At 43.1% G+C, this 26,163-nt stretch overlaps 1 protein-coding gene and 1 non-coding gene across 2 annotated transcripts in view; one reads left to right on the plus strand and one right to left on the minus strand.

Moving 5' to 3' along the window:
- Positions 1-22,477, plus strand: part of Chsy1 (chondroitin sulfate synthase 1) — a 62,576-nt gene extending 40,099 nt beyond the window's left edge. The window contains exon 3 of the mRNA XM_010611090.3: positions 19,596-22,477. Coding sequence (XP_010609392.1) covers positions 19,596-21,188 — 1,593 coding nt within the window. The 3' untranslated portion in view covers positions 21,189-22,477. The remainder of the gene's footprint in view (positions 1-19,595) is intronic.
- On the minus strand, positions 14,664-14,765 carry LOC117285259. Its single transcript, XR_004516242.1, has one exon. It is a non-coding gene; the product is annotated as a U6 spliceosomal RNA (small nuclear RNA).
- Positions 22,478-26,163: the final 3,686 nt, after the last annotated feature.

Consider the following 26,163-nt stretch of genomic DNA (forward strand, 5'->3'; position numbering starts at 1 on the left):
ACACAAAAAAAAAAAAAAAAAAAAGTGGGGGAGTTTCATTTTGGCTTGCAGTTTCAGCATTTTTATTCCATCATTGGCTGGCTGCAGCACACAGCATCGTAGCAGAGGCGCATAGTGGAACAGAGCTGCTCCTTTTGTTGTGGCCAGAAAGCACAGCACAGGGGAAGAATGCCAGCAAGGGATTTCACCCTCCAGAGAAAGTTACACCTCCAGGGACCCACGCCTCCCAAGCAGCACATTCAACTCTGAATGTTGATGGATTAATCCACTGACAATGACATCACCCCCATGATCCAGTCCCATCTCCCAGAGTCTCTCAGTCCAGTTAGGTTGACATTTAAGATTTAACTGTCACACCCAGGTTGTTGACACTTAACCACATCTGCTTTATTCTTGTCTCTTTGTATTATTTTTTTCCTGAGCTACATGAGAGTAAGTTACAGATACAGTGCTTTGTTTGCCCTCAAATATTTGTGTTTTTTTTCATAAGAACAAAGACATTCACTTATAAACATTGTATGGCAATTAAAATAAAGGAATTGACATGATAAAATACTGTTATCTAATTAGTCTTTTAGTCACTGTCCTATTTAGCTTTTCATCACTGTAATAAAATACAGTACCTGAGGAAAAATAACTGAAAGATGTGTCACGGCTCATGGTTGCTTAGGGTTCAGTCCATGGTCTGCTGGTTCTGTTGTTTCTGGGCCCAGGGCGAAACAGAACATTGTGGCAGAAGGGTGTAGTGGACCAAAGCTGCTTATGATGCCAGAAGCAGAGAGAGAGAACAAGAGAGAAGGTCAAGGGAGAAAATACACCCTTCACAAACCTCAACCAGGGATGTCACTTCCTTCCACATGCTCTGCTTCCTGAAGTTTCCTTCACCTCTCATAGACCATTTAGCTACAGACCCACTGGTGAGTTAATCCATTGACAAGATCAGAGGCCCCTTGATCCAGTCACCTCCTCCTACCTCAGCACTGCAGTAGGAGACAAAGCCTTCAACACATGAGCTTTGGTGGACATTCTAGATCCAAACTGTAATAGCAGTTATATTTTGTCTATTATTCCAGGAATATCTTATAGTAAAGAGCCAAAAACAACTAAAAGATTTCTAGGGTGCCTTTCAGGATCCCAAACAGTATTTAGTTGGTGTGTCTCTCTGTCTCTGTCTGTCTCCCTCCCCCGCTTCTTCCCCTCCCCCCTTACAGGTACAAGATATTTTACATTCACAGAGGTATGATACAGTACCAGCCTATATCACTCCCTCCCCTCCTTTTCAGTGCCTTCACACTGTTTACACTGAGCTACATTCCCAGCCCTTAAAATTGTTTTTATTTCAAGACAGGGTCCTGCTAAATCACCTAGGCAGAACTTAAACTTGTGGCCCTCCTGCCTAATTCCCAGGGTGTTGGGATTATAGGTGTGCATCACCAGTGCCCAGTTTGGTATCTTGTAAGTATTCTACATTTTGACCTTGTTTTTGCTGTGATCTGGTGTTGTTAGAAATCTATCTTGCAGAGTGTCCCTCAATTTGAGTTTATCTCATGTTTGTCCAGGCAGAGTGATGTTATGTCCTTCCCGGCACATCACATCAAGGGAACATGACTTCAGTATTATTATCTTTTAACTCTGACCACTTGTCAGGGCTCTACATTGTGAGATGACTGCTTTTCCCTTTGTAATTAATAAATAAATATCTTACAGGAAGACACTTTGAGTCCATTTGATATCTTACTCCTCCTTTAACCACCATCCTCTGCATGGATAATCTGTACCTGAATTAATTATGCTGATGTTTGTCAAATGGTGTCTTTTTTTTTTTTTTTTTTTTTTTTTTTTTTCTTTGGTACCAGGGATTGAACTCGGGACCTTGCGCTTATAAGGCAGGCAGCCACACCAGTGAGCTAAATCCCTGGCCTGACTGGTATACTCTTAACTCTACTAATGGTGATTTTTATACTTGGCAGCTGTTGGTAATTGTTTACTTTCTTACAGGTAGCACGAATGACTGTGGACCTGCAAAGCCATTGTACTAAAGTTGAGTGGTATCTGTTTGTCCTTCATCATCCGTACACGTGGGCATCTGGCCTCAGCTTGTGGAAAAGGGCAGCCCAGAGGGAGAAGGCATAGCCTGTCTGGGCTGGAGCCAGGGCCTCCCGAGTGCTGCTCTACCATTTGACACTGTGCAGCTCTTACCCCCACTCCTGGGCTGGTGGCTTTTGGAACCTAGCATATTTCTACTTTAAAACTTGGTTTTTAGGTATAAACATTGGTTAATAAAATTGATCTATAGTTTTGTTTCCATAAAAATGCTGTTACTGAACCCTGTAGTCACATATCTTTAAAGTTTTGCATGCTAACACATGCCAGCCACAGTTTGGGTCTGGTTCAGGTGTGGCGTGTGTTGGCCACGTGGACCCCAGTGTGGTGGTACGGCCTTTAAGAGGTGGTGCAGTGGCAGCCCACAGCCTCTTCCCTGCTCTGGTGTCCTGTGTCCTCATGATCTCACCTTTGCGCACGGTCCTGCCATGTGCTGTGAGGTGATGCAGCCAGGGGCATTAGAAGAGCCAGTGTGTGCTGTGTAAGTTTTATCTCCTCAGCCGTCAGTTCAATAAGCTCCTCTTCCTCTTTTAACCCAGAATGGCCTCGAACTCACAGCAGTCCTTCTGCCTCAACCTCCCAAGTGCTGGGATTAAAGGTGTGTGCCACCACTCCTGGCTAATAATGTCTTTATAAGTGCCCAGCCTCCAGTATTTCATTATAGTAACCCTTTCCCCATAAAAGGATTAATACAGGCGTCGTTAGTTTTTACTGTAGAAACAAGTGACATCTGTAGCACTGAAAATAAATTTTAATATGTATGGGAACTCAAGCTAGAAGTAAGCCAGGCATGGTGGTACAAGCTAAAGAAAGGATTTTGAATGTTTTCACCATGAAGAAATGAAAAGTGATAGAAATATGTTTAACCTGATTTAAGTGTTACTTATCAAACCATCATATGGTATGCCATAAATACGTAGTTTTTACCTACCAATTTATATGTATGTATACATATCCCACATGTATGTATGTGTGTGTGTGTGTATATATATATATGTAATACATTATGGCTGATTCATGATAGTTTTTTGGTTTGGTGTTTGTTTTTGTTTTTGTGTTTTTTGTACCAGGGATTGAACTCAGAACCTTGCATTTGCGAGGTAGGCATGGTGCCACTGAGCTAAATCCTCAGCCCAGTTTGTTTTTTTAAAAAGCTTTCTAAAATATAAAAACAATATATGCCATCAGTGTTTTTTTTTTCCTTGTTTGATTTCCATTTAACAGGGTATTTAAAATTACTGGTTTTGATTTTATAGTCTTTACCCGTTAATCTTAACCACCCCTCTAAAATCCTGAGACATATAAACTGCTATTTATAAGTTAACTTTTACAGTGTTTTTTTTTTAAAAAAAAACCCTAAATTGGAGTCACTGACTACTCCATACCATGTGCATGCTGCCACGGGCTGAGAATGCCCTGGGCCCTGATCAGCCTTGCTTCCCACCCCACAGCCCCTTCCAGGCCTGCCACTTCCTTTCTTCCCAGTGCACTGGGCAGAGTGTGAGTGTGGCACCATGGCATCTCCCAGTCTTCCTCTGACGCCAGCACAGATCGAGAGCTGCTGTGTGTCCAAGGACCTGCTCTGCTCATCACCTGGGCACCAGGCCTTTCCCAGGCTGATTTTTCCTCTAGTGAGAGGGCAGGAGCAGCTTCCTCCTGTCCCCTCTGAGGCACATTCAGGAAAGATGGCAGGCGATGGACAGTCTTCCTCCCCATCTAGTTTTCCTGGCCTCTAAGAATGCATCAGCTGGAGTAAAAAGAAAGAGGCAGCCCCAGCCAGACGGGGCCACCACAGCTGCCAGGGAACGCCTGTCTGTATTTCTTTGCTGCTGCTGGCTCTGCTCACCTCTTGTCATCTCTCCATCCATTGACTCATAGCTGCAGCCCTTGCTGAGACATAGTTGCTCTGGCTTAGCGCCTTCTTGCCTGCCCTCCCCACTTGCCCTGCAGTGGTGCTGGGAAAGGAGCCTGCCTGTCTACCCATTGTGTGGGTCAGATTAGCCCCAAAAAGGCAGGAAAGAGTTAGGCCTGGGCTGCCCACCAACCTCCTACCTCCTAAGTCATCTTAAGCATTTTTAAATTTTTTTGAGACAAAGTTTTGCTGTGTTGTCCAGACTGGCCTCCAGCTCCTGGGTTCCTCTGATTCTGCCTCAGCCTGCTCAGGAGCTGGGACTACAGACATGTGCCCTTGTGCCCAGCTCATGCTTCTTTTCTGTTCTCCTTTGACCTCCTCTTGTCAGAGTGCCTTCATGTTGATAGTCATAGAAGGCTAGAGAGCAAGGGCGTAATAGACAACTCATTTTCTAACCACCCACCTTGCATTCTTTATCTAATGGGTTTTGTCAGGGATTCGCATCAGAATCGCAGGTGACTTTTGCCATTGTGCCCCTCATAGAGAACCTGCAAGAAGAATTAGAGGCAATTGAGCTACCTCCGCTAATCCGCCCTTCCTTCCACATCCCCATGGGCACTCCCTGGCACAGTGGGGTGTGGTGTGACAGAGGTGCCCAGATCCTGGCTGAGACAAGGAAGCCAGAGGGAGAACTGCTGGCCTAGCCCCAGAGTTGCCCCAGTACCAAGCCTGGTGGAGAGACGTGAAGTGTCTGGAAAGGAAGGGAACCCAGAGTTTGTGCCCAGCAATCTGGATAGGTTAAATTACTCCCAGCAGGCAACAACATGGCTGGAGTTCTGCATTGAAAGTCCACCCTTACCAGGTTCAGAGAAGGCTGAGGGCAGGGCAGGGAAGACAGATTCTGGCAGCAGCCAGGTGAGAGATGAGGAGGGTCAAGCTAAGAGCCTTAGCCTCTTTGGGGCTGCAGAAGGGGTCCGTGAAGAAGACCCAGCAGCTGCATTTGTAAAAATTGGTCCGTAACTGCTCTAGGGGTGAGGTTGGCGGCAAGGATCAGCTAGGTATCGTGTCAAAGCCTGCTTCCTGCACTCCACGGCAGTCTTTGCACAGCCCTCCTAATCTTGTGGATACTAATAATTTTTCCAGAATTGTAACCCAGGAGAGAGCTGAGGCCGACTTGGTCCACACAGTTGCTCAGGAGCACAGTGTGTGAGGAGCAAATCTGGCTCCGGCTCCTCGGTCTGTGCTGTTTTTCCAGTTGTGACAGGAGCCACAGCACTGCAAACCCAAGTGGTTTTGTTACACCTTGAATTTTTGTGAAGACCTCTCTCTCTCTCTTTTTTTTTTTTTTTTTTTTTTTTTTTGGTACCAGGGATCAAACTCAGGACCTTGCACTAGGGAGGCAGGCAGTGGAACCACTGAGCTAAATCCCTGGCCCGTATAAAAGTGAATATTAAAGAATGCCTCTAGAAGTAAACATTTTGTCCTCCTCAACCTAGATTGTCACTTTGGTGCCTGAGTGACTGTGAGCATTTGGAATTTGAGAAATACTGACCTTACGTGCAGAGTGCTGCTTCCTGGACACCTCGTCTGGCCTTGGTGGCTGTCCCCAGAGCATTTGCTGTGGAAGTGTACTGCAGAGAAGAAGTCACTTTTTCTTTTTCTTTTCGTCCATTCAGTTTCTTGGTACATTTAAAGCAGGCAGTATAGTCAGAAGTCACTTTTTCTTCCCAGTACTTCGGATGATGCTTCCAGGATCTTTGTGACTCGCAGGCAGATGCTGAGGCAGCTGTGAGCTGGCTGGAAACACAGTAAGATGAACACATCCAGCTGTTCGTGGTCTTTGAGGCTTCTATTTTAGGGAGCACTGTGCCTGTTTTTGGTCTCTCGAAACTTGACTTTTATGCACAAAACCAAAGTAAAATGAATGTATACCAAGAAGTAAGGTCACACGGAACTCACTGTATCATGTTTTGCTTTTAATCTTGCTACTCTTAGGCTTTTCAACTAGAATCAAATGTATTCTTTTGAGAATTTGTGTAAAATTTTAAATTTTGGAATTACCTTTAAAATTTTTTAAATTGATAAAATAGACAAAGTATTTGTCATTGTAACCATCTTGAAGTGTATCATTCAGTAGTATTAAGTATATTCGTATTATTTTGTAATTAATTTTCAAACTTTTTTTTCCTGGAAAAAATAGTTTTAGAAGATACTGTGTGAATTGAAAAGCTAAGAAACAAAGGGGTAGCATCCACACAGCCAGCCATGCATGGTGTCTGGCAGCAGGAAGCAGAGAAGCAGCTGCTCACCCTGGAGGGGAAGAATCACATTCAGGAACCAGAGTCTAGATGTGCCCAAGGCTCTAGATAAGGGATCAGCAGGTGTTTTCTTTTTCTTTCTTTCCTTTGTTTTGATTTGGCTTTTCTTGCTCACCCCCCCTTTTGGAGACAGAGTTTCACTATTCCAGGTTAGCCTTAAACTCATTATGTAACTTAGGCTGTCCTGGAACTCCTAGAAATCCTCTTGCCTCAGCCTCCTGAGTGCTGGGATTATAAGCATGTGCCAACACATCCAGCAGCAGTCTTTTTTTGTAAAGTACCAGAAGGTCAATATTTTAGGCTTTTGTAAATCATGGAGTCTCCATCCCAGGTACCCAGCTCAGCCCGAGTGCAAAAACAGCTATTTGGCAGTAACTGGGTGGGCATGACGATCGGGAGATGGTATATAGTGTGTCCCCTCCTGTGGATGCACGTGCTGTTTTTGATCTTGAGTCTGCAGCTACTGTCAAATTATGCAGTTTCTCAGAGCTTAATTTTATCTGTAAAATGGGAACAACTATATAATATCTTGAACTAGCCCAGGTTTACATAAAATCTGTACAGTGATGGTGCTCAGAATGTAGAAGTTACCACTAATGCATTTTTTTGTGAAGTGGTATTTGAATCATAGATGGTTCTTGGATTCCTGTGTTTAATACAGTGACAGATTTATACCTTATATGACTTACATGAGGGCTAAACCACAGCAACAGACACCTGACAAGTGTGGTGGAGCTAGATATTAATTTCTCTATTTTGTAACAGCTTCTCCGGACGGTGGGGAGTATTCCTCACAGTCGCTGGGGGAATCTGAGCTCTCTTCTCTGCTTCTCTGCTCACATGCACTGTGCTCTGACTACAGCACTAGAGGGGCTGAGGGTCTGGGGACACATCACTTCCCACACTCTCCTGGGGAGGACCTCCTGCCTGGGTAGAAAGCCAGGTGGCTGGCGTCTGTCACCATGGGGGAAGGACAGATCTGGGCCCGGAGGTCACAATCTCCGTACGTCCCCTGGTGAATCTCGAGCAGCTTGTCCTCTCTTATAGTTTGAGTTGTTGTCAGGTTGCTGGTGTAAAACATATGAATATCACTTTGGGATTGATGGCAGTGTAGCAGGATGAGATGTTTAAGAAATACAGTTGTACAGTATAATCTAATTAGTTTTTGGGTTAAAAAGCTCCTAATTTGAGATCAGAATAGACTTCCAAGGAACATTTACGTTGGCAAGAGTCCTTGATTGTTAGAAACTGGTCATCAGTGTATTCTATTTGTAGTTGTGGCTTTGTTTGTAGTATTATAATTTAACATTATGTAAATGACATAATTTGGGGTATCCTCAGATACTTGACCTACATATTTCTCTTGGAAAATAATTCTGGCTATAATAATATACTTAAGAACTTGGCAATACTCCGAAAATACAGTGCTCTCAAAGTATAAACTAGCAGATCAGTCTAGATGGGAAAGTTTCTTTTAAGGTGTCTCCCTTTACATTAGCTTTAACCTTTACTCTGCAAAAACACTGCTTTGGGGACTGCAGTTGTGATTAAACTTGTATCGGGGCATGGAAATTCCTTATTACTGGCTATCAAAAATTAACCACTAAAATAACATAGTCATTGGGCTTGCATTAATAATTTGAGGGAAAAATCTCAAAATATATAATGCCACCTTTGGGAACAATAGAGCAAAATGTGTGAGTAGTGAATATTTGAATATGTGCAACTTGTGTGATGTGAAACATAAGATTGAAATAATGACAACTAAACATCTTGATGCATCTTTATTCTAGGAATATAACTGTAGGTTACTGTGAATTGCTAGAGTCACATACAGCCGGTGTTGTGCATCGTGTATGTGACAAAGACATTTGAAAAGAGACAAGGGCCTTCACATTCGTAGTAGGGCCTTGTTGAGAAGAATCATTACCTCAGTATGGTGTATTTATAAGTGTATATGCTTAGTATACAGAATGTAATTAGTTTCATTACCTTATATGTGTATTAGGATGAATATTTTTTCAATGTCAATAGTATTTTGAATGGTTCTTCCCCTTTGCCATATTTATAATGAATATATTAGCTTTCTGTTACTGTAATAAAATACCTGAGATAATCACCTCAGTACGGGAAAGGTTTATTTTGGAGTACAGACTCAGTTTTCACTTTGTGGTCACTTTTAGTTTGGCCCTGTGGCTGCAGTGTGGCATGGAGCTTGTGAGGGAGGAGGGCTGTGCACCTCATGGTGGCTGGGAAGCACAGAGGGAAAAGAGGCCAGGGTCCCAGTTTCCCCTTCAAGGGCATCCTGAGACGCCCCACTGGGCTGCCTCCTTCAAATTCCCCTGCCTCCCAGTAGCTCACAGGCTGGGCTGGAGCGTGGGGCTGGGGGATATTCCAGATCAAAATTGTAACAGTGTGTATCTCTTTATGATGGTAAAAATATTTAAAGAGTTCTCATAATTGATGTAACTATTTCTATGAGATGGCAGTTTAAGAATTACATGGTTTATAGGTGGAGGCTTAAGAAAGACTGTACTTTGTTCATGAAATCCCCTTTTATTTCTTTATAACCAGTCTTTCTTAGATAATCTAGGGGAAGCAGTTGAAACTTGTAAAGAAGTATAGAGATTTTATCTTTTTGGCCTTCTTTTCTGAAGTTTATTCTTGAAAATAGAATTTGGGCTTTTTAAGTGTCTGTGCCCCCACCCTTCACGCCTGATACCCACGCCACACACAGTCAGGGCTTGTGATTTAAGTCAGAGATGGAAGCAAGGTTAGAATGTGGGATTCTGCAGGGACTTGGAGGTGATCATGTTTGTCCTTGGTTCTCTTCTAGGGAGGATCAGGAAGTGCAGTGGCTGTGATGGACTAAGTACGACTGCATTTGATGTTTAGAAACAGCCCCCCCATTTGCTTCCTTTTGGCTCTGGATTATTTAACTTTAATAAGCAGACAAGCAAATGGAAAACAAGGAATATAAGGGCAAAATTAGTGAATAAATAGTTCAATGCTAAAATTAATTTAAAAGTTGGAGTTAAATTGGAATAGTAAACTATCATTTTGAAATCCCTTAAAGTGTTGGCTAGCATGCTGTGCTGTGTCTTAGCTGAGGCACCTATGCAGAAAAAATTGTGGGTACATGTGGGCAAGATTAGAATTGGAGGAGTAGCTACGTTTAATCCGTTGAGATGTGTTTACCTCAAATGAACTATTTTATTGTTTCCTTTCAGTTTAGAGTATTTGGATTATTAATGTCAACAGTAATACGTAAGTTGCCCATTATTTTTCCAGTTCAAAGATTCCTTAACTCTGTATTTCTGGTAATAACTTCCCCTGTGGAAGACTCAGTAACCACATGCAGAGAGCACTGGGAAAGTTGCTTAGTGTTCACTCCAACTTTAACAAGATGCTAGGTTGCCTCTGGATCCCACTGGGTTCTGGTGCTGGGCCAAGGCAGGGTGGCTGACTGCCGGTAAGCATGAGGAGGAAGGAGACAGGGAGCCAGTGAGGTGTGGGAATGCTTTAGAGGGGGTCCTTCCTTTCTTGGCACCTCCCACTGCCCAGCCTCTATGCCTGCCTGCTTGCAAAGCAAAAATGATGACAGTATGGTCTCCACCACTAGGGAGGATTTTCTTAGGAAAGGAAGGTTCCTGGAAGGAACCTGTGAGGGAGGCCAGGGGACTTTTCAACTCTTCTCTTTGCTGTTATGCTTTATCTGACTCAGTTTTGGTTCCATTGAGTTCACAGACTGGTTTAGAAAGTTTTAAGTAGTCATTGCTAGCATTTAAACCTCTTCCCGATTACACCATGAAAATACACCCTAGAGCCTCTTTGCGAGCCTGTGTAGTGAAATTACAACAGGACTGGGAGGTTGGAAGTAGGATCCAGTGCCATTGATGAGTAAGGAGTTCCCACTTCTCCCAGGTACAGAGATGGTCCGACTGGTGGCCTTACTATAGGGTCTCCAGATACAGGGGAAGAAATACAACTCCCAGCCTGCTAGATTTCCGATATGCTGAGTTCATGTTCCCAGATTCAAAGAATGAATTCTGAGGAACAACAGCAGTTAAGAATAGGAAATATTTATTGAGGGGGAAAGATACAGTTCCTGAGAGAGACAGGAGAGGACCTGAAGGGATTACCCAGACCACACTTTGCAGGGAAAGATTTATGGAGTAAAATCACGAGGTGGGTACAACATGGTGTCGACAAAACTATGATCAACCAGTAAGATTACAAGAAGTGCCACGTGGGTAATCCTGTGACAGTGGGGAGGCAGGTCACGTAGCAAGTATACCTGGAAAGAACAAAGAACTTTTTCAGGAAAGGATGCATCCAGAAGTCTTGGCCACACACTGGGGTGACTGATATCTATCTAGACTTTATTATATTGGGCCACTTACCTTATCCCTTGGGAAAGCATGTAGGCCTGGTCATTTCACCTTTATCTTGAGGCCTGGCCTCCAACAGATGTGTCTCCAGCCACAGTTAAAATGTGCTTTCATCTGTTGTACTGATTCTTTGGAGGGCCCGGCCCCGGACTGCCTGTGATGTTTGGACCAAGTAACTTAGCTGTCTGTGATATCCTGAGCATTGTGCCTGCTGCCTGCTCCTGGGAGTGCTCCTTGTGCAGAGAAAGGTGGTTGTACCTACTGCAGGTATGAATATTCTAGAAAGACTGAGAGAATGCAGCATATTCTTTAGCTTCCTCTGGGACAAGCCCCCTTACCCTTGGACTGCCTGCAGCTCTCCTCGGATTTCCCTCTACCAGAGTGGCCTCCCCAACCCGTGGATGTGATCCCCCTCTTACCTCCAAGCTTGATCCTAGCAGCTGTCCTACCTATATTGTGTTTGCTCAAAGCTCTAGTGACCATCTGACACGTTATTTATCGTGTGAGTTCCAGGGGAGCAGGCAGATGCTTGTTCCTGTCTGCTAAGTAGACCCAGGCCTAGAGCTGGGCCAGCCAGGTAAGCACCTCTAGCTGTTAAGAACCTAGCCCAAGACAGAACTGAGGGCCAGTCCTGGCTCAAACATGCAGTGAATGCAGGGCATGGGCAGGTGGCTATAAACAGGGCAAATTGTGGCCCTGTGTGTAAACTGGGACCGTCATTGAAATGCTTCACAGGACTTAGTGCATACAGCTTCTGAGAGATGTTAAATCATGTAAATTGTTTAACTTCAGTTAGGGATGGGGGAATGGTAATAAACTTTATTTCTTTCTTTTTAAAAATGTGATATTTCTAATAGGTTAAACGGCCAGCTGTCAATTCAAAGAAGACTAATGTGTACGTAATGGAATGGTTATGTTGAATGGTGGTGCAGGAAAAATAGGTTGTTTTGGATAGGATGATTAATTTAGTGTACTAAAATTCTAAGTCATTAACATTTCTGCTTTGGTAAATATTTATAAAGGGAGCCTATTACTCGCCGGCTTCTGCTCCATATTGTGGCTACAGTCATCATATGTGAGATCTAAAAACCTTCAGGAAACCTCAGCTTAGTGGAGCAGATGGAGAGAGGTAGTTGGTATAATTTCTGAGAATTCTAGAGGATCCTCTTCTAAGGATGTTTTTCCTCTTGCATCTCTCTGAGGACATTGCTTATCCATATCTGAACATCTTATTCTCTTAGTTCTTGTTGCCATATTTGTTGAGAGTAAGGGGATGGGACCAGGGTGAGCAGGGTGCATCTGTGTTTCGTTTGGCTGGTCTGCCTGCTGGGCCCCTGCTAGGGTGTCTAGGAACCTGGGTGGGATACCTTTTATGAGGAGACAGACATGGTGTGTTGTGGTAATCTCTACAAGGCTAGTGCTTCTCTTTGTTGGGTGCAGTGCATGGGAGACACAGTTGGCTGTGATCAGTCTTTCTTTCCTCTTCAGTAAAGGGCTATCCATTCATTTATTTAGCAGGTAATTTCTGGGCAGTTATTGTGCTAATCACTTGGAGCAAAAGGGGTTTTGCCTATAAAGAGTTAAAATTGTGAGGATTGAATGTGTCAGCAAGGTGTTTTATGGTGTGTATGTAAAGCCTCAAAACATTACAAGAAATATCTTTTGGCTTTTTATCTCTATCAGTCTGTCTATCTGTCTATCTGTCTGCCTGTCTGTCTGTCTGTCTGTCTATCTATCTATCTATCTATCTATCTATCTGTCTGTCGAGGCAAGGTCTCACTGTGTTACCCAGCCTGGCCTTAAACTTCTAGACTCAAGTGATCCTCCCACCTAAATCTCCCGAGTAGCTGAGACTACAGGGGTACACAACTTGCCCCTGCCTTTCCTGTTTTTTTTTTTTTAATAGGACTTGTTAGTTTAGATTGCTATCTTAGAAAACAAAAGATATTACTCATTGTGAACTCTTACTTGTATTTTGTTTCCACTTACCTCTTTCCACAAAGGAATTACATATGCATTCCAAATTTAATTTACAGCACACAGATACATTTCCAAAATTTATTTTCAGCAAGTGCAGTTACAGGAAGGCATTTCCCTATAGATCACACGTTCACAAGGTGTTCTTAGCTTAATGGTGAGAAAGCCACTTGTGTGTCCTCAGAATAGTAACTACTTCACAGTGTAAACATGTACCATTATTGTGTTTTCTTACAATTCTAGAAGGAAAGGCACAACTTGGCAAAAAGACGTTTTTGTTTGTAAAGTCAGGTGCAATAACTGAGAGGCAAAACTTCTAGTATCAGTCTTTGTCTTTTTTTTTTTTTTTTTTTCTGGTACCGGGGATTGAACTCAGGTCCTTGCGCTTGCAAAGCAGGTACTGGAACCACTGAGCTAAATCTCTGATCCTCTAGTATCAGTCTTGATCCACATTTCATTAAGGGTCTCCACAGTGGAAAAGACTTCTCTACCTAGAAATTGCGTCTTTTTTTCTCTGTCCTCATTGTACTGCCTGAGCAATGTTTTATCTTTGCTGAATATGATTACATGTACAAAGGGAGATTAAGAAAAGGAGTCATAAAGACATCTTGAACATCTAGCTTTTCTCACCAATATTTCAACTCTTAGGTTTAATATGCATCCTAGGAACACTTCAGTGGATGTAAAATAGGAAAATAGGGACAGTGGCTACAAAAAGAAAAACTAAATGAGGTAGTTAAAGCTTTCATACCCAGGACTTGCCTGTTCCGTACCCTTTATGAGATTCATGAATGAAAACAGTTCTTTTAGAGTGCAAGCCCTGGCAAACTCGAAGTCACCTGAGAATTCCCACTCATGTGCCCACCTCTCCTGGTACCTGGAAAGTGTAGGCATCTGGCAGTTGTGGGGAGTAGCTGGCACTCTAGGGCCTCCTGACAAACTGTTTTTAAAATAACAGCAGCACACACTGGCTCCCTAAGGACTAAAGTAAATCCATGCAAGGGCATCTACTCATGGTCCTAAGATTAATTCTGTTAATTCTGCAACCTTGGTTTTCTGGTGTGTGTGGTGTGTGTGTGTGTGTGTGTGTGTGTGTTTAGTTTTGATTTTCCCTTTTAGGTACATTGAAACACAACAAAAGATGGTTATATAGCATTGGGGGAGCCATATTAAACAGGACCCTAAATAGATGACAGCCCTTTCTCCATTTACCCATTTACAGTTGCCTTGCAAGTATACAATACCTCACTTTCACAGTTAGGCTAAGTAGTTGTCTTTTCCACTGTGGGTCAGTAAGTTCCAACTGGCACACCTTGACAGGTGAGAGTCTTGGGAAAGAGTCGCTCTAGGTTAGACATAGCTTCTACGTATAGTTTGTTGCAAGTAATAAAGCTACTTTCTAAGAGTGCTTCTTTCTAAAATAAAATAAAAAACCTGTTTCGGTCTGAATTGAATGCCGAAGTTTGGGTCACAACTGCGAACATCATTAATAAGAATAAGAAAAAGAAAACTGGAGGAGATGGATCTTTAAGAAAACCAAAATAAAGCACAGATTCTAGAGGCTTCATTCCATCTACATTCTCCTTCTATGAGACTTCCTGAAATTAGCTGACCGCAGTCTTGTTTTCTTCCAGGAAGTGAGGCAATTGGTGCTTGGCCACACTGTCAGTAACACCTGGCTTTTTTTGTATCAGCCCTGACACCTGCCTGGGAGTCATCCATCTTGGAAACAGTGGTGTTACTGCCCACGGAGCTAGCCCACACGCAGAGTGGGAATGCTGCCGCACTAGGTCACCAAGGTGTCACTGGTCTTCACGGTTAGGTTGCCGTAGAGCATGCTGACTGGTTCCACACCACCGCGTCCACACTCACCAAGGGGGCAGGATTTCCTTGGAAACATTTCTGAGACTCTTCCTATCCATACGCATCAGGGGGCCACTGTGTCCTCAGTGGCCACCTTCCTCCCATGGTGACCCCATATGCCATGTAGTGGACTGACCTTCAGGTTACTGTTGGTGGTAAATGAAATACAGAAGCTTCTTGAATTTGTGTGCCTTCCTTGTGCAGGGCCATGCTAATCTTCTCAGTATCATTACAGTTCTAATGTATGTGCTACAGAAGCAAGTATATGTTTATTTCTTTTTCTTTTTTTTTTTTTCTGGTACGGAGGAGCAAAGTCAGGACCTTATACTTGTGAGGTAGGCATGGTGCCACTGAGCCAAATCCCCGGCCCATGTGCTTGTATTTCTATAATGGTTTTGTTTTGCTTCAAGCAGTGAGTGGATGAGTAGATGAATGAATGAACAAAAGAATTTATAAATAATCCACAGCAAAAGGATTAATAGTTTTTCTAGAGTCTACTTAACATGAATAATTTGACAGGTTTTTTTCTTTTTAATTAGTTTCCTTATTTAAATTTAAAAAACTTTAATTTTTGGAGCAGTTTTAAATTCACAGCAAAAGTAAGCAAAATGTACAGAAAGTTCCTAAATACCCTGCCCCCACACGCACAGTCTTCCCCCGTATAGGCACTGCTGAACCACAGTGGGATGTTTGTTACAAGCCCTGAATCTACACTGATACATCATTATCACACTAAGCTCGTAGTTTGTTCACTTGTGGTGTTACACATCCTTTGAATTTAGAAAAATTTCCTGTGTAGTGTCATATAGAATAGTTCCATTGCCCTAAAAATCTCAGTGCTCTGCCTTTTCTTCTCTGTTTCCTTTTTAACCCTTGGCAGCTATTGATCTTTTTACTGTCTCCAAGGTTTGGCCTTTCCCATAATATCATATAGTGGGAATTATACAGTATATAGCCTTTTCAGGTTGACTTCTGCTTAGTAATGTGTGCACTTAGGTTTCCTCTTTGTGTGTGTGGTGTGTGTGTGTGTGTGGTTGGATAACTCATTTCTTTTTGATGCTTAATAGGACTCCATCATCTGAACATTAACACATGTTTGTTTCTTGTGGTGTTTTTTTGTTGTTTTGTTTTGAGACAGTGTCTTACTATTTAGCCCATGCTGGCCTCTATACTCACAATCTTCCTCTTGCCTCCGCCTGTGAGTGCTGGGGTTAAAGGAAATGTACCACAGTGTGTGGCTTTACCACAGTTTATTCATTCACCTAGGAGAGTTGCTTCTGGGTTTTGGTAGTTTAATCTCTATGCAGGCTTTTTAAATGGTCATAACTTTTCAGCTCCCTTTTTTTTTGGTACCAGGGATCGAACTCAGGACCTGGTACTTGTGAGGCCACTTGCCCAGCCCCTCAGCTCCTTTGAGTACACAGTAAGGAGCTGAGCCAATTTGTGAACTATATAGTGAAGAGTATGTTTAGTTTTGTAAGAAACCTCCAGACTCTTTCAAAGTGTCAGTCATTTTGTATTCTCCCCAGCAGCAAATGAGAATTCCTGTTGCCTCATATCCTGTCTAGCATTTAGGGACATCGTGTTCTGGATGTAGACCATTTTATATGTGTGTCTCAGTACTTCATTACTTTGATTTGCATTTCCTTGGTGATACAGGATTCTTTTCATATCCTTATATGTCATATGTGTATGTTCTTTGGTAGTAGGTCTGCTAAGGACTTTGGCCACTTTTTAAATGAGTTGTTTTCTCATTGAGTTTTTAAAATTTTTTGTGTATTTTGTATAAAGTGTTTATGAGAGCTCATGTGACTGCTGGAGGTGGGGCATTTCTAAGGAGCAGAGATGGTTGCAGTTTTCTGACTGCAGATAAGGCTTCTCCTATGCTTGTTGCTGTTGATTATTCAAACCTCAGAGTGTCCACTTAAAAAATTTTGTTTCATTTCATCACTGTATTTATTGTTTTATGCAGAAGCCTTAAATTACTGCCTGTAGTTCTTGTTTAACTTTGCCAAGCTCAGTTCTCAATTACTTTGAAATGCGCCTGGCCTTTCTGACAGGTGTTTAGATTTCAGAATTGGGCACTAACTGTTCAAGTCTAGTAGTTTGTTGGTTTTTTTTTTTTTTGTACTAGTCTCCCAGTTTAATTCCCATGAAAAATTCAGTTTTCTGAATGGAGTCTTTAAAATCCAAAGTACTTCCTCCTTGCACTTAATTGGATGAAAATTAGCAAATCCTATAAAAAACCTAATTAAGCAAGACCTAATAGGGATATGTAGGGCAAGCGTATGTCCCGAGAGCCAGAACAGCCCAATTTAAGCTGGTGGTTTTGGCCTCATTATTAAAGACTTTTTTTTTTTAATCTCAAAAGTTCATGCTTTGGATAGTAAATTTTCTGGAACCCCTACCTCGTAGGCATATGAAAATGTTAAATATTTAAAAATCTGTGACTCTGGTTATTGAAACTACCACATTATCATCGCTCAACATTTAGGCAACCCATGTATTCTTGGAACCAGATACCAAGGCAAATGGTAAGGAAAACAAATTCTCTGCAGTGAATGAAGTGTTGCATACATAGAATGAGAGCTTGTTGATCTACAGCAGTGATAGTCTGTGGATGTGGCTGAACCGTGTGTTAAATGAAGGACAGGAATGTAACAGTTAATGGGAGGAATGAGGGCCTTATGTTGGCATTGACTGCAGAGGATAAGAAGGACATCTGCTAATAGAGACCGTGGAAGGTATTTGTTAAGGAAGATTAACTGTAGATCCTTGTTGGCGATTCCCTGCTGGCCTGGACGATCCTGGGAATAGCATGACCTAGGGAAGTAGTTGCTCTCAGATTTACCATGGAATGACACACTCTCCTGCAACATCTCACAGTAAGAGAGGCTTTGCTTTGCTGGAGTCAAAGATTATGGAGGTGCTTTTTCGGAACAAAGATTAATCGTGCTGTTTGGGCCCTATAATTGGAAATTAAACCGTCAGTGTTACTATATGCATCTTAGAAGGGTTTCTTCAGTTAGATTTTTTTTAAAGCAAGGAATAACCTTGTATTGTTAAATAGCCTTTTTGCATTGTGTTGTTTCTCTCTTGTTAACAGTTCCATAATATTCTTCTAAATATACCAAATTATAAATCATTGAAATATCTATGATAATAAAATTATCTTAAATTCTGAATTTGATACTATGCTAAATATTTTTTTAATATCTTGCTAATGAAAAAGTCCTGCATTGTATCTGTTTGTGACAAACTCTCTGTTTCTTTGTTTTGTCTCCATCTTTCCCATTGGAACCCATTTTCAGCTGCCTGATCCTTGGCTGTTGATCCTCTTATGGGTGAAACATTGAAAAGCTGGCTGCAGGTTCTGTACCTGAGTTTTTAAAACCAAGTTTGAGAGAGTGTCCAACATTTTTCTTGATTTTTTGTTGAGGACTCTAGATGTATGGATCTGATTGATCCAGAAAAGAGCCCTGCACCAGCCGTGCCTTCCTCCTCCTGCAGGCCTCTTGGCTTTGTCTTGAGAGCGAAGTCTGAAGTTTTGTTTCTCTGTAGTCAACAGTAGGTAGCAAAGGGGTACAAGGAATTTCTATAACAGGGCCCACTGAGCTATAGTCCATGGTTTCCCCTTTTTAAAAAAAGACATCACCTTTTGTGATTAAGTGTAAAATCTGACACGATTTTGGTGGACTAGTGCATGTATATAGTTGCATATGGATTGTTAAGTGACGTGGGAATCCAAGTCTGAAATGATGGCGCACTTTGAGGCATTGCTGTGTCATTCTGATTCCATGCACACCAGGCTTTATGGGCACTGGAGGGTAGTGATGGTGCTTGGAACTGGCACACAACTAGACAGCATTCAAACTCTTCTTTCTTTTAAGCCATTCTTCGGAAGTATTCCCTTCTACTGTTGTTTTTTTGTTTTGTTTGGTTTGGTTTTTTTTGGTACTGGGGTTCGAACTCAGAACCTTGTGCCTGCCGGAACCACTGAGCTAAATCCCCAGCCTTCCTTCTACTGTTTTTAATCTATTGGTAGCTTACAATATTGTATAGAAAATGAAAATATAATATCTGTATTTTTGTTATTATGGTTAATACCAATGGCTTGGGGGAAGAAGTAAACAGATACCTCTTCAGAGGCAAATAAACAAGTCCCCCTAATCCATACAACTCTTATCCAGAGTATTTAACAATATGAGTAAAAAACAAAACTGTGACTCACACAAACACAAAAAAAGTACTAACTTTTGGATACCAACCTCAACTGTTATTTTCAGTAGATTTTTTTTTTTACAGAATCTTACTGTCTGTTCCAGAAAGCACTGTAAACATTCATCTCCTTAACTGAGCATCATGAAGAATTAAGCCTCTTCCCTTCCTAACTGAAGGAATATAGACAATTATATTCCCCCAGATCTGTGAATAAGGACAGAAGGAGAGAGTTGGGTAGGGCCTTGGGTTCCTTGCATCAGTGCCTTTCCACTTTGTCTGTGTCTTCTGAGACCCCAGGCTCCATCTGGGCCCTGGAGAGCCCTTGCTGAGCAAGCAGGCACATATGGAGTGTGTGTTTGAGTTGTGCTCACTTCCAGGCCCCAAAACTTCATTTCACTTCGATGGCAATACTCCCCCAGACCCCAGTCCCCAGCCTCCAACAGGTGTTTTCTGAGCTCCGGGAGACTGTCGGCCAATCCGAGGAAGTTCATTCCTGTGGACTCTGGTGTTGGACCCTGGATGCTCAGGCCATTCACAGGAGCCCGGAACATGGTTGTTTTTCAGCATGCTCACCCAGTACACTGTGATCTCAAGTTTACAGCCTCTTATTTTCATAATTTTGCTTACAGAATTCTGTTGGCCAACTCTGGTGCTTGATGAAGTTGTGTTTCTTTAGATCTGTTAACTTTTAATCCCTTTGGGCTGCTGTTGGTTATCTAGAGCTTCTGTGTGCTGTAGCTCATCTAGAAAGATTCCTAATATTTAGATTTTGTCTTTAGAGTTAATAGATCTATAAGGAACAGTAGGAAGGGGGAACACTCCATCATGTGGTATTTAAATAGTAATATTAGTAATATTTTTCCTTTACAGATGCAGCAGCTTTTTTATGAGAATTATGAACAGAACAAGAAGGGGTACATTAGAGATCTCCACAACAGTAAAATTCACCGAGCTATCACATTACATCCCAACAAAAACCCTCCTTACCAGTACAGACTGCACAGCTACATGCTCAGTCGCAAAATCGCCGAGCTGAGGCATCGCACAATCCAGCTCCACCGAGAAATCGTTCTGATGAGCAAATACAGCAGCACGGAGGTCCATAAGGAAGACCTCCAGTTGGGCATCCCGCCTTCCTTTATGCGCTTTCAGGCCCGTCAACGGGAGGAGATTCTGGAGTGGGAGTTTCTGACTGGGAAATATTTGTATTCAGCCACCGATGGCCAGCCGCCCCGGAGGGGAATGGACTCTGCGCAGAGGGAAGCCTTGGACGACATCGTGGTGCAGGTGATGGAAATGATCAATGCCAATGCCAAGACCCGAGGGCGCATCATCGACTTCAAGGAGATCCAGTACGGCTACCGGCGAGTGAACCCGCTGTACGGGGCGGAGTACATCCTGGACCTGCTGCTCCTGTACAAGAAGCACAAAGGGAAGAAGATGACGGTGCCCGTGAGGAGGCACGCGTACCTGCAGCAGACCTTCAGCAAGATCCAGTTCAGGGAACACGAGGAGCTGGACGCGCAGGAGCTGGCTGACAGGATCAACCAGGACTCCGGCTCCCTGTCCTTCCTCTCCAAGTCCCTGAAGAAGCTGGTTCCCTTCCAGCTCCCTGGGTCCAAGAACGAGCACAGAGAGCCCAAAGAGAAGAAGATAAACATCCTGATTCCATTGTCTGGACGTTTTGACATGTTTGTGAGATTTATGGGAAACTTTGAGAAGACATGTCTCATTCCAAATCAGAATGTCAAGCTTGTCGTTCTACTATTCAATTCCGACTCCAACCCTGACAAGGCCAAGCAGGTTGAACTGATGAGAGATTATCGTGTGAAGTATCCAAAAGCTGACATGCAGATTTTGCCTGTGTCTGGAGAGTTTTCAAGAGCTCTGGCCCTTGAAGTAGGATCTTCTCAGTTTAATAATGAATCTCTGCTCTTCTTCTGTGATGTTGACCTGGTGTTTACTATAGAATTCCTGCAACGCTGTCGAGCAAATACGGTTCTGGGCCAACAAATATATTTCCCCATCATCTTTAGCCAGTATGATCCAAAGATTGTTTATAGTGGGAAAGTTCCCAGTGACAACCATTTTGCCTTTACTCAGAAAACTGGCTTCTGGAGAAACTATGGGTTTGGCATTACTTGTATTTATAAAGGAGACCTTGTCCGAGTGGGTGGCTTTGATGTTTCCATCCAGGGGTGGGGGCTAGAGGATGTGGACCTCTTCAACAAGGTTGTCCAGGCAGGTTTGAAGACGTTCAGGAGCCAAGAAGTAGGAGTAGTCCACGTCCACCACCCAGTCTTCTGTGACCCCAATCTGGATCCCAAACAGTACAAAATGTGCTTGGGTTCCAAAGCATCAACATATGGGTCTACGCAGCAGCTGGCTGAAATGTGGCTAGAAAAAAACGATCCAAGTTACAGTAAAAGCAGCAATAATAATGGCTCCATGAGGACAGCCTAGTGTCCAGCTCTGCTGGAAAAGACATTCTTAATTATCTAATTTATTTTTCAAAAATTTTTTGTATAATCAGTTTTTGAACTCCATACAAGGATATATTTTCCAAGTGGTTTTCTTACATAAGACTCCTTTAAGATTGAGCTTTTTGAACAAAAAATGTGATCAATGTTTGCCTTTGAACACATCTTCTTGCTGAACATTATGTAGCAGATCTGTTAAAGTCTGACTTGAAACGTACCTGATGAACAAAACTTTTATGCTTTGTTTTTATTTTTTACATTTTTTCCAGAGCTCTTCTCTATAGTCCTAGGCAGAAAATGTCAACATTCCTACAAAGTATTATTGTAACAAAAACACTGTAACTCTGGTAAATGTTCTGTTGTGACTGTTAACCTTGCAGATTCTACCTTTAGGTTGGTTTGTTTTGTTTTGTTTTTAACAGCAGCTTTAAAAAAAAAAGCCAATTTGTGTTCCACTTGTAAAAAAGGAAAAGTGATAATAGTTGTATCATCATCTTCTGATTCTTTCCCCTAAACCGTGCTCTACCCATCAGGGCCAAGTAGGTAGGTATCTAAGCGAGGGGTTGGAGGAAACCACAGAAAGCTCAGTGTGGCTCTTCCTGCAGTTCCTTTGGCCCAAACGGACCTGGTGTGAATTCCAAAAAGGATTGGGCTTTTCCCTCTCTTCCTGACCCTTCTCTTTAGAGGGTAAATATTAATATTTAGAATGAAAAAGAATTATTGTAATAATCCTAATGTATGCAAGCTAAACAAAAACACCCTCATGAAAACATTTTGGGAAACACATGGTTTTGTTCATTTCAGCTTGTCTGTGTTAAGTTGGTGGAGATCGTTATTTCATTCTTTAATTGCTGTTTTGTTTTATCCTTTGTATCTGAAATACCTTTAATTTATTTAATATCCATGGTTTAGAGCTCTGCCATTTCTGAGTACCTGTACTAGTATTTATGTGTACCAGGAGTGTGGTTAGTATGGTTTATTTGCAGTACACCAATCTCCAAAGATTTCCTTTTGAAAATACCTTTCCCCCTGCTCAATTTTCACATTCCTGTTTTACTAAAATATTAAGTGTTCTTGGACAGTTTTGGTGCTCATGTGTTTTGGGGACAAAATGAATCTCATTACACCAGAATGTTTGTTTTCAACTCACTGATCAAATGTGCCTTAATAAAATTTTTTTCGTTTAGATTTCAAACAGTTTAGACTTGCCATTTTAATATACATCATTGGAGATCAACTTATTTGTAAATAATAGCCTGTTGCTCATTTGGAAAAATAAACCAGTGGACAATATTTTTCTATTGTACTTTGCAGAACCATTTTGTCTCATTATTCCTGTTCTACTAGAAGAATTTTATTGCCTTTATAGAGTAAAACTTAGACTCATGAAGTTTTTCACGTTCTTTGGGGGAAATATTTTTGTGGACTGTAGTTTGAAAGTGAAACAAAACTGACTTTGAAATGCCTCTTCCTCTATTTTTTCCAAGAGTAAAGTTGTCTTTTGTTTGTTCCTCGTCAGCTTGCTGACTCTGGTTCTTGAAAACAGGTCTCCAGGCCAGTCCAGGCTCTTCTCTGGCTCTCAGTACAAATTCTTCTTCCTGGCCTGAGAGATCTGTACTTCGCTAGTGTCCCATGTGATGCTCTGTGTAAAAATGTTCTCAGAGTTTCACTATATGATCCAAGAGCAAAAAAATTAAAATTAATTAATGTTTAAAAAGAAGTGTGATCTTTGATGCCCAGGCAGCAAGCCTTGCGGACGAGAATTGCACTCCAGGAGAGGTATTCATAGTATTAAATCCGAGCATAATAACATCGTGCTCATAGAGAGAATTGCTGTAATTCTGTGTGATTGCCATATACTTTGTGGGATTGTTTAGTTTTCTTGGATAAAAGCAGACATTTTGTTCTGTAGTAAGGAAGAGGATAACCCACATCGGATGACAAGGTCACGTAAATTCTCGTATTTATCGCAGGAGTGGTCTGTAGAGATTTGCAAGGGCAGGCTGCACGCAGCGGCCCACTGAGCTGAATGTCCGTCCAGCACATTGGCGACTCTTGCTTAAACTCACCATTTCCTTCCCTGTAGTCCTCTTCCAGATGTGGGCGCTGACACCTGTGGAATGTCGCCTCCCCTGGGGCCTTTGGGCTCTTCTTCCCAGCTCCTCTCCAGCATCACTTGGACACTGACTGCCCACTGGCCTCTGAGTACCACTTGCCTCCCATCACTCCAGAGCCTTCCTGCCAGAGTTTGGGCTCCAGTTCTGGCACCCAGGCCCTCCTCAGCCTGGCCACCACCCCTACGTCCTTCATCCACCACCCCGCAGGACCCTAGCTGCAGCCAGACTTGCTCCCTCCCCACTGTGGGGCTTTCATCACTGCTGCTCGAGCACCTGCTTTACCCCAGTGTTGTAACTCCGGAGCCAAAACTCAATCATTGTCTACTCCAGTGCCATCTTGGACCCCTCCTGTGTAGATGTGGTTATTGGATGGAGTCCTGTGTTGTGCAGTAACTTCTCCCTTACTAAGAGCCCTGGAGGGCAGGCCTGGTCTCTTGTTCTGGTAGTTCCCTGTGAGCTGGGGAATTATGGTGCCTATTCCCCCTTCCCCACCTGCTCAGCCTCCCTGAGTGCTCCCATCCGGCCTCCCCATAGAGTCTGCCACCATCCAGTGGGCTGGGCCCTGTGGCCCTCACCTTGGGCCCAGAAATAATCCTTCTCCGCATTGAAAGCTTTATTATTTATATCGCTGTGTTTCATCTGTTTCTTCCTACTTTGTCTTAACATGTAGAGCCTCAGGTTCAGGTGTGACCTTGCAGGGAAGTATCTGTGTATGAATTCTGAGTAGATAGCATTTTTTAAAATTTATGTATACAAATGATGGAACTGTGAGGGCTTTGGTGTGCACACCCTGACAGCCTCTTCAGCAAGAGACAGAAGGAGCTGCAGCTCCGTTGGCTCTGAGGAGGTGTGTGGGGAAGGCAGGGCCAGCCAGCTTCTTGAGCATTGTTGGACATGCAGGAGCCCTGTCCAGGGGGAACCAGGACGGCCTTGTGGGGCAGATGGTGCTGGCAGGCACTGCTACCCCACACCTGGTTTCCAGAAGGCAGGGTCCCTTGGCCAGCGCTGGTGTTCTGAGCCAGGATGAAACCAGAGCAAGGACATGGGCCCTAGAACCCCAAAACCCTCATCTTGTATCCATGGGCCAGGCGTCAAACAGCACAGGTCATGAGGCAACCTCAGTGCTGACCCTGGCAGTGAGGGCAGAGTGTCACCTTTGCTGGGTTTGAGAACAGGAAGGGGAAGTGGAAGCCCCATCATGGGCCACCGATCAAGTCCTGGAGCCCTATGGGCATGGTGTGTCTGGGCCTCCTTCCTGCCCAGCCCTCTGCGACATCCTGCTTTATACGGTTCTCCAAGTCTGGGCCTGACTCATCCAAGGGTACGTGTATGTTTTCTCCAGACTGCAGGTGCAGGGCCATGCTCGGTACACACTTTCAGTTACCCACCATTTGTCACCATATTTGACTCAAGGTGAATGACAGTCACATTTTGTCTCCTTTCTGTGCCTTCAGGGATGACTCTTGTGGCCATCTCCACTGTAGTCTCAGTGTGTTCACAGAGTCAAACAAGCACCTGTGAGTTGTAGCCGCCGTACCCTGCATCTTATATTAAGGGCACCAGCTGGCCTCCAGGGGCACCACAGGAGTTGCTGGGGTCTTGCCTTGAGACCCTTTCTCCAGGAAGGGGACACACTGCAGGGCTCCTGGACCCTTAACTGTGGCCAAGGAGTTCTGCCTAAGCACCTGATAACCAAGATGACTGTGCTTTTGTTGTCATGAGGGAACCCAGGTGCTGGCCTCCCGGGCTGCACAGATGCCTGCCCTGGGAATTAGGCCGCATTACTGCTGTGCGCAGTGCTGTAATCTGCTGCAAAGGAGCTTATGTGCCACACAAGCAGGAACCAGGTAGGTGTCTATTGGCTGCAGTGACTGTATCCCACCTCCGCTCCCCTAGGTAGACCCCAAGGTACTCTGAGCCTTTGAAAAAGATGTGTCACTTAAAAGGTAAAAACTCGTACCAAATGTGCTTAGTCTAACTTTTTATAAATGCAAAAACGCAAAGGTCACAATGTTATGGATCAAATTACAGTAATTTATTTTGTTATGACTTCCAGAAGGAAGGAAAGTACTTCTTGGTGGCGGTACCCAGCACTCTGGTAGGCTGAGGCAGGAGAATCACATGTTCAAACCCAGGCAACTTCACAAGACCCTATCTCAAAATTAAAAGGAAAAAAAAAGTCAAGGTGGCTGGGGATACAGTTCAGTGTATAATGCCCAGTACTGAACAAAACAAAGTTCTTGCATTAGCTTTCCCATGCTTCAAGTGTTGATCAGTCTTTTATAGGGAAGTAGGTGGCCAGGTGGGTCAGACTAGCATCTGGCTTGTCACTGATGCAGTTAAGCCACGTAAGTATCTGTTGTCAGGTATTTTTGATTTTGTTTTTTTGGTACCAGGGAATCTAACTCTGGTCCTTGTGCTTTCGAAGCAGGTGGTGGAACCACTGAGCTAAATCCTGGCCCTGTTGTCAGGCATTTGTACATTTAGTGTACCATTAATTGCACTCGAGTATCTTCATGTCTTAACTGATCCAGACAATTTTTGTCATTTAAAAAACATTCTTTAAAGGTCCAGGGATTTAGCTCAGTGTTTCCACCGCCTGCCTCACAAGTGCAAGGTCCTGAGTGCAAAAAAAGGTCCCCCCCCAAAAAAAATCTTTAAAAAAGTTCTACTTACACATACTTTAAAGTAGTTATGCCTGACTGCTTTTTAATGAGAAAATATAATAGGAAGTTGATCAAATCATTTAATAGTGCAAATTCAGGAAGCTATGGACTGGGCTTCAGTGAGGCTGGTTTTAGCTGTGCTGAGTTTCCCTGTGCTGCAGCTAAGCTGGCAAGG

Source organism: Fukomys damarensis, unplaced genomic scaffold (assembly GCF_012274545.1).
Source record: "Fukomys damarensis isolate Sample0158 unplaced genomic scaffold, DMR_v1.0_HiC HiC_scaffold_7, whole genome shotgun sequence".
In the NCBI taxonomy this organism is placed as follows: Eukaryota; Metazoa; Chordata; class Mammalia; order Rodentia; family Bathyergidae; genus Fukomys; species Fukomys damarensis.